At 53.3% G+C, this 9021-nt stretch overlaps 1 protein-coding gene across 1 annotated transcript in view; it reads right to left on the bottom strand.

Moving 5' to 3' along the window:
• Window positions 1-2440: 2440 nt before the first annotated feature.
• CNGA2 (cyclic nucleotide gated channel subunit alpha 2) overlaps window positions 2441-9021 on the bottom strand; it is a 7083-nt gene continuing 502 nt past the window's right edge. The window contains exons 2-6 of the mRNA XM_031056075.1: window positions 8337-8447; window positions 7277-7447; window positions 5008-5115; window positions 4524-4630; window positions 2441-3867 (exon numbers count right to left, since the gene is read on the bottom strand). Of these exons, the coding sequence (XP_030911935.1) occupies window positions 2441-3867; window positions 4524-4630; window positions 5008-5115; window positions 7277-7447; window positions 8337-8447 (1924 nt within the window). The remainder of the gene's footprint in view (window positions 3868-4523; window positions 4631-5007; window positions 5116-7276; window positions 7448-8336; window positions 8448-9021) is intronic.

The following is a 9021-nucleotide window of genomic DNA, read 5'->3' as shown; positions in this document are numbered from 1 at the left end:
GGGAGGGAGAACGGTGCGGGGAAAGAACGGGCGGTGCGGGGGAGAACGGGCGGTGCGGGATAGAACGGGCGGTGTGCGAAGGAGAACAGGCGGTGCAGGAGGGAACGGGCAGTGCAGGATGGGGAACAGGCGGTGTGGGATGGAACGGGCAGTACAGGGGAGAGAGCGGGCAGTACAGGAGGGGGAACGGGTGGTGCAGGAGGGAGAACAGGCAGTGCGGGAGGGAACGGGCGGTGCAGGAAGGAGAACGGGCAGTGCGGGGAGGAACAGGCGGTGCGGGAAGGGAGAAGGAGCGGTGCAGGGGGAGAATGGACGGTGCAGGAAGGAGAACGGGCAGTGCGGGGAGGAACAGGCGGTGCGGGAAGGGAGAAGGAGCGGTGCAGGGGGAGAATGGACGGTGCAGGAAGGAGAACGGGCAGTGCGGGGAGGAACAGGCGGTGCGGGAAGGGAGAAGGAGCGGTGCAGGGGGAGAATGGACGGTGCAGGAAGGAGAACGGGCAGTGCGGGGAGGAACAGGCGGTGCGGGAAGGGAGAAGGAGCGGTGCAGGGGGAGAATGGACGGTGCAGGAAGGAGAACGGGCAGTGCGGGGAGGAACAGGCGGTGCGGGAAGGGAGAAGGAGCGGTGCAGGGGGAGAATGGACGGTGCAGGAAGGAGAACGGGTGGTGCAGGGGAGAGAACGGGCGGTGCGGGGAGGAACAGGCGGTGTGGGAGCAGAACGGGTGGAAAGGGAGGGAGAAGGGGCTGTGTGGGGTAAAGGGCGGGCTCTGCAAAGTGCCAGGTGCAAATCCATGACCGATCCTGGAAAGGGGGCATTTGGGAGCCGTGGCTCGTGGCATTATAAGGAGTAGGAACGGCAAGTATGCTGACTTCAGCCAAGAGCTACTTTACCATAAAAGGAAAAAAAAAAAAAACAACAACAAAACAACAAACCCAGAAATGCCACAGTTTAATTTAGAGATTATGAAAAACTTTTATTCTTACCCCGACTTCTAATTTTGGTAATGTAACCATTCCTACCCCCACAATCCCAAAACACTAGGCCATTATTTTTAAAAGAAAAACATTCCTATGAAATGGAGAGAGGCAGTTTTAGATTGGAGGGAAAGAACAAAGGAAAGAACAAAGGAAACACCCCCAGTTTTCCACTATGAACCCTTCTGGGTTGGTATTTCCCCATGTGTCCTCCCATCATTTTAACCAAATTCTTGGTTCAGTTTGACCCAGAACACGAATTCCCTTCTGCACCAAATATTTCCCTGCTTGGAAACCAGCCCAAGCCCACCCCATGGGTGCACAGGTCCATATCCAAGAAATGAGGTGTCATCCTCCCGTGCCAGCACTGCCCCATGCCCTGAGGCAGAGGTGATGCTGCTGCTTGCACTGGTGCTGCTGCTGCTTGCAGGGGTTTGGGGCTGTCCCTGCACTGTCCCCCTCTCCCATCAAGCTGCTCACACCACGGAGCCCCCATGGCTGCAGCACAGCCTGGCAGAGCTTTGCTGGCTCTCACAATGGTGCCACATTTCCACCCTCACATGTGTCCCTGTGGCTCTGCCACTCATCTCTCCTCCAGAAGGCAGGGCAGGGGCTTCTGCAGCCTGCAAAGCCCCAAAACTCCCACTGAGTACAAGAAAACCCCCTGCCTAAGAAAATAAATGTGTTCTGTGCTCTCTCTGAGCCACCCACAGCCAAGCAAATATGGGCACAGTTGGCTCCCACCATGGCTTTGTTCCTTAAAAACATGTCCTTTCAGTCAGACCTGTCCTGGCACATCTGGCTGTCATTAGACAGAGGAGAGAGACGCTCTCAGTCTGACTGCTGCTCTCTGTCTGACTCTAGCACTGCCAGCACTGCACCTCTGCATTGCACTTGTCATGCAAGGCACCCACAGCCCCAGTGGGAACCACACTGCTTCCACAGCAGCAGGGCTTGGGAAGGCTGTCCCCAGGAAGGTGCAGTGCTCAGGGCACCAAACCACCTGCACCAGGTGCCCCCTGGCAGCGCCAAACAACAGAAGAGAGAGGCAGCAGCTGCAGGCCCTGCCAGCTCAGTGCCCAGGGCAGTGACAGTGGCCCAGACGAGCCTCTCTCTTTGCAGATGTCAGAGGCACAGTTTGGCCTGTCTTAGCTGAGTTTGGGCACCTTGTGGGTAAAGTTTCTGGGCAGTGTTTGCAGACACTCACTGAGGACTGATGACATGAAGTGAGTTATAAAGGCTGAACCCAAAAGGCAATGAAAAAAGTGACAGGACAGAGGAGGAGCTGGGACAATCCCCTGATTTGGAGCCACCTCAGGGGCTGCCATCAAGGCAGTGCCACAGCAGCAGTGCTAAGAACCTGAGAAAAGGCCCTGGCAAGGCAGCCTTCATGGGGGTCTGCCTTGTGAAACAGCAAACACTGCCTCAGCACCAGGTCAGACATCATCCAGCTGACTCTGTTCCCCTCACTGCATCCCACCCCCAGGTGAAGCTTTGTCCTCATCCTCAAACAGACTGTCTGAGCTGTCAGAGAAGAAATCCTCCAGTTCCTCCTGCCTCATCCTGGACTCCAGAGCAGTGATGCGCTGCTTGAGCTTCATCTGGGCATCGTTGTACTCGGTCAGGAGCCGGCCAAAGCGGGTGTGCAGCGTGTCCAGGTTTGAGGCCACCCTGTCCAGCCTCTCCTCCCCGCTCTTCCCTTCTGTGCTTTCCTCTGCAGCTGACTCATCCAGCAGCCCTTCCTTCATTAGGATCTCCCTGCCACGCTCCTCCAAGATCCTTTTGGCATCGGGATACTCTGTGACTGCTTCCATGAGATCTTCCTTGGACAGGCAGAAGAGATCAGAGTAGCCCAAGCTGATGATGTTGGCCGTGCGCCTGTTGCCCATCTTGCTGCCTTTGATGTTGAGGATGCTGATCTCACCAAAGCAGCCCCCTGCAGTGAGCAGAGCATACTGTGTCGTGCCATCATCCCCCACCACGGCCAGCTTGCCCTCCTTGATGATGTACATCTCCTTCCCGATGTCCCCTTTCCGGCACACGAAATCCCCCGGGCTGAACACCTGAGGGCGAAGCTTCAGCACCAGCTCCACCAGCAGCCCCGCCTCACAATTCTGGAAGATCCTCACCTTCTTCAGCGTCTCCAGGTGAACATTGATGGCAATCTCTGCCCTTAACTTATCAGGGAGGTTCTTGAGGACCTCCCGTTCATCCACCGCCTTCTTGTTGGTCCACAGATAGTCGAACCACTTGATGACTTTGGTTTCCAGCTCTTTGCTCACCTTGCGGAATTGCATGTAGTGTTTGACAGCATCGATCCTGGCCTGGAACTCCGCCCTGGTGGCGTTCATGTTGGAGATCATGGAGCCCACGTTGCCCACGATGGTGGCGAAGATGAGGACGCCGACGAGGAAGTCAAAGATCACAAAGAGATACTCTTCATCCCGCACGGGAGGAGGCGTCTCCCCAATGGTGGTCAGCGTCAGCGTGGACCAGTAGAGACAGTAGACATACTCCCGGGTCAGAGAGCCATACTCGGGCTCTGTGACGTTGGGGTACACCCAGCTGTCCTCCCCGAAGCCAATGGCCTTGGAGATGGCATAATAAATGCAGGCATTCCAGTGGATGATGACCAGGATGTAGAGAACCAGGTTGCTGATGCGGAAGAGGTTGGGGTGGCTGGTTCTGGTCTCGGTCCTGTCGAAGAACTCGAACATGCGGGAGAAGCGCAGCAGCCTGTTGAAACGCAGCTCAGGGCAGTGCAACCCCACCCAAAAATAGGCCAGGTCTGTGGGCAGGCTGGAGAGAACATCCAGCTTGAACTGCAGCGTGGGGATGTAGTTATCCCGTAACTTCTTGAGGTCCTTGACCAGGAGGCCCTGTTCCAAGAACCCTAAAGAGAAGCAAATCACAGGATTATCTCGGTTGAAGTTTGATTTTTCTGCAGGTTTTGTGAGCACCTGGGCAATAGTCTATGGTATGCCGTGGATTTGTGTGCATAAATACTCAGGGTCACCCAAATATTACCAGTTCCTGCTCTACTCAGTTTGTTATCACTCAAGGCCTTCATCTGGCAAAAGCCACCCAAAGATATAACTCAGGGATTTAGTCTTTTGCCACGAAGGAAAAGGAACACAAAAGTTTCCATCCTCCAGATCATGAATTATTGCAGTTCTGACAGAAAACGTAGAGCCAAGTGCTGCCTTCCGAGAACATTAAATTCTACCATTTTTCCATGCAGATAATTCATTAGCTGAACTGATGCAAAATCAGAGATACAGACCTTCAACCATGCCCGAATACTAATAGTAATGCAGGTAATTTTGTACAATTATTCAAAGGTGAAGTTGAAAGCTGGGATGATTAATCTTTCATATTGAAACTTGCTCCATTTCTCAGATCCTCTAATTAGATTCTTTCTCTGGAGACTGTTTCATACTAGTGAACACCGAGGTAGGCAAAACCCTCCTTCTAATGGAACTGTGGATTGGGCCTGTCCCTTGCAGCTCATCTCCACTTGTAAGGGATTAAAGGAAAGCTCCTGCTCACCTGTGTGCAGGCGGATCACTGTGTCCCCGAGGTAGAGAGCATCTGAGATGTAATCCAACACCAGCCACAGCACAAAATAGGTCTTCTGCAGGTCAGTGAAGCAAGCCCTGGTGGAGGAAGGTCATCAAACAGGGTGTGAGACCACAAATCCCCACATCTTCTCTAATTATTACAGCTGAATGTTGGCTGATCCTGAGGCACCCAGCTCTGCAACAGAGCTTGGCCACTGGGAGCTCCTCTTCCAGGAATTTAAACTCTCTCCTCTGAAAAATCTGCCCTCCCTTGATGGAGGTGAAGCAGCACCTTGAAACCACCTCCCAAATGACCCTGAAACCAAAGTCCTTTCCAGCTGGGCCAGAATTGACCGTGATGGGAAGGGTCTCTTTCCTTTCAGTGCCCAGCAGTGTCAGTTTGGTCCTGGCTGAGCCACAGCCAGCAGGTGATCAGAAAGGACAGAAGTGGCAAGAACAACCTCCCAGCTCACCTGGCCACGAGCAGGCACCAGTTGTAGAGGACAGGAACTGCAATCACAGCCAGCCAGTGGTAATAGCAGTCCCCCGCAGGGTCCACCACAAAGAACAGCCATTTCCTCCTGGAAATGTGGGAAACAGGGTTGGAACAAAGCATGTGAGCCACGTCCTTCATGCCCTGCACCACACTGCCTCCAGCAGAGCTGCAGCTCGGGCGCCAGCCTGTGAGCCAGGACCAGTCCCAGCAGTGCAGAGTCCCAGCACTGTTCAGGCTCCTTTATCCCTAAAACTGAGCTGAGAATGCAGCAGAGGAGGGACCCGTGGGATGGTGAGGCAAAGCAGGTGGCCCACATGCCACAGCACCCCCTGGCAGAGCCAGGAACAGATGTGTGGAAGGTGGGATCAGAAAAGTTCCTGTGATGTACATGACATTGCTTCTCCCAGGTGAGGCAGGGACCGGTGCCAGGCACATCTGAAGAGAACAGTAATTGGAACGGGGAGCAAAGTGTGCTGCAGATCAGCGGCAGCACCAGGAGGGGCTGCCCAAGCCCCAGAGCAGCGGCCCCGGGGGCAGCTGGCACGGCGGGGCTGCCTCCTGTGCCTCCTGCAGGCTGCACAGCCCGGCCTCCAGCCTTGAACTGCTCCCAAGTGTTTGATCCTGCTCGCCCTGGGACTCTGAGATTAGGACTGCGTGCTCCACTTGCAGATTCACTGGAGAGACTGGGGAAGAGAAGCTCTGTGGCTGGGTTGATAGGCTTGTAGCAGCCTGGTGAGGCGAAACATCCTCCTTCCCTCCCTCCCAGCTTTTGAACACACAAAACTCCCTCCAGCGACAGAAAAAAACCCCAACCCACTTGCCAACAGGTTCCCCATGCCCACCCCATGACTGTGGCAGCTCCAAAGGCAGAAGCCCTGCTTGGAAGGCTCCTTTCCCTGGGGTACAGGCAGTGCCTAGATATGGGGACTGGCACTCAGCCCAAAGCCAGCCCCAGTCCCTCATGTTCACCCTCTGTGCACCCACAGACAAGTGATGATCCAGCCTCCCCATTAAAAGGGCTTATTTTTAACCAGAAAGTGCAGCTTGAGCATTTGTTTTTTGAGAAGGGGACTCTGCTCCTCCCTGGGACAGACAGCAGTGCCACAGGGGAAGGACAGCCAGCACGCACAGCCACCAACAACCTCAGTAATGCTGTTCATGGGGTTGGTAATTTCAGCTTTAAATCACCAGTGCTGCCATGACAGGGGGCCAGGGTCACTGATTCTGGGCAGCAGGGCCAGGGTTGGAAAAACAGGGTTAACCCAGGAGAGGGGAATAATCATCTGCCTCTCCCCAAAGGCTTTGGAGCCTGCCACGGCCATGAGCAGCTCATGTGTGGGATTACCAGGCTTGGGGCTCTGCTTACCTGTGGAAATGAGCACCTAGAAACCCCCAGCAGGTCCCACTGGATCCCCAGAACCCCCAGGCACTTTCCCAGCACACCTCAGCTCTTTCCAATCATGAACAAGCCCCCTCAGCCTCACAGGGCAGAACAGCCTTTTCTTCCATTACTAGTAAAGACCCAGATACAAGGCTCAGATTATTTTTCTCCTACAGAAAACAATTATTTCTTGGTGTTTTAATTACCCTGTGTAATGGTAGGGTCCAGAGCAGGCTGTGAGCTTTGCCCTCTAATTAGCCAGCAGAAGAAAAGCCAGGTTATTGCTTCTCACCAGGAGTGTGAGCTGAGGAGATGAAAGGGCTGGATTTGAAAGATCCTTTTCACAAAGCTGCTCTTTGTGAGGACACAGGCAGCAAACACAGTCCCTTCATGCTGCAGATGATGAATGAGACTGGCAAATCCCAGGCTGGTGGCTCCTGGGTGGGATGCAGCGGCTGCTGGGTGCAGTCCTGCATCCCTTGGCTTGGGTCCAGCCCCTCACCTGCACAAGCTGCTTCTGCATGTTATTACAGACCCAGGGCTGGCTCCAAAAACAACCCCATGAAACTGGGGAGGTCTGATGTTATTTCCCACCAGGGCAGGGACCAAGAGGGATGGTTCCCCATGGCTGAGGGACAGGCCAGGTCTGAGATTTCCACGGGGACACTCCACCAGATCCTGTGTGCCACCAAAAGAGCCCAGCAGAGCCAGGCTGGTGCCAAGACAGGGGCTGGAGAGGGCAGGAGGGACCCTTCCCACCACCTCACCCCAGTTCCTTCTTTCCCACCCCCATGGGAGCCCCCAAGCTCCACACACAGCTGATCCCCAGCCAAGGATGGCAGGGACCACAGGAAAGGGACCCTACTTTTTGTTTAACTTCTCAATCTCCTCATCCTCAAGCACATCAGCAGCTCCTGCAGGCACTGTCAGGAGCTCAGGGCCTTGGAAACGCTCCAGGAAGGGGTCTGGCCTCTGCTGCTCCTCGTGCAGGCTCTTGTTGGCCCAGTCCCTGAGCACCAGCACCAGCCGGACTATCCTGCACAGGGAGACAGGCACACCAGGGGTTAACACTCAGCAAGGACAAAGAAAATCTTCAACACAGACATCAGGGGAGCTGCAGCTGGGGAGAAAACTCTCACAGCTCCCTCTTGAGTGTGCTGGTGTTCACAGGGGTCCCAGGACCAGGGAAGAGATGAGGATCTGACTCCATGTTTCAGAAGGCTGATTTATTATTTTATGATATATGTTATATTAAAATAAAATTATCTACTAAAACTATACTAAAGAATAGAATAAAGGATTTCATCAGAAGGCTTGAAAGGAATAGAAAAGAATGATAATAAAATCAGAGATAATAAAATCAGCTGACTGTGATTGGCCATTAATTAGAAACAACTGCATGAGACCAATCACAGATGCACCTGTTGCATTCCACAGCAGCAGATAACCATTGTTTACATTTTGTTCCTGAGGCCTCTCAGCTTCTCAGGAGAAAAGATCCTAAGGAAAGGATTTTTCATAAAATGTGTCTGTGACACTCAAGCGCTGGAATTTGTGGTTTACCCCTTTTAGTGAGCGTGTGGGACCAAAAATATGCAAGCAATAGAGACCACCCTGATGGAGTCCCACAACTTCTACCCCAGTCCTGCTGTCACTCTCACAGGAATATGGGGAATCTGGGGGGCACTGAGGCAGAGGGAGGCTGCCTGCAGGGAAAGGAGCCTCTGAGCACAGTGAGGGTGAAGCCATCCCACACCAAAACCCTCTCCAGGGGCGCTGGGGCACAAAGAGCAGCATTCACAGATGCTCATCCCATGAATTCCATACAGCAGAAGGGGCTCCTCACCCCACAGAACAAAGGGCTGTGCAAAAGGCTCACCCAGTGCACAAAGGGCTCACCCCACACCAGGGGCACACACAAATACCTGGCCAAGGCTCCCTGGCCTTGGAAAGCATGGTCAGCCCTCTGCTCCCCGCCACGCAGGCTGGCTCCTCTCTGCAGCTCTGAGCTGGTGCCATCCTGGGTTGAGCAGGTCCTGCCATGGGGAAAAAGGAGATTATTGTAGTAGTGAACCCCAGAATAATGGATATTGACTCCATGACTGTAGAAGGCTGGTTAAATGTTTTATTTAGTTATACTATATTGACACTATACTGTATCATACTAGAAAGAAAAACCCGTGACCCTTACAGACAGTCACAACACAGTTTTGACCTAATTGGTTAATTAATTAAAACACTATTGCCAAAGTCTAATTAAGAAATCCCTTTTGGTAAATAATCTCCATAACACATTCCACATGTGTCAAACAACAGATGTAGCAAGCGAAGATAAGAATCGTTTTTCTTCTTTCTCTGAGTTTTCCCACAGCCTTCCCCAGGAAATCCTGGTAAAGTCTGTGTCTCTCTCTGTTGTGTGACACCGCAGGGGATCACATCCACTCTGTGCCACCACACACAGGCACACTGGAGGTAGCTGGCACCAGAGATAGGGCACCACAGCCCTGCCCTGTGCTGCTGTTCACAGGGGTCCCAGGACGAGGGAAGAGATGAGAATCTTGACCCTGTGTTTCAGAAGGCTGATTTATAATTTTATATTATATTATATTA

The sequence above is a fragment of the Geospiza fortis genome, unplaced genomic scaffold, assembly GCF_000277835.1.
Source record: "Geospiza fortis unplaced genomic scaffold, GeoFor_1.0 scaffold157, whole genome shotgun sequence".
NCBI classification, from domain to species: Eukaryota; Metazoa; Chordata; class Aves; order Passeriformes; family Thraupidae; genus Geospiza; species Geospiza fortis.
This window is presented reverse-complemented; position numbering and strand designations above follow the sequence as displayed.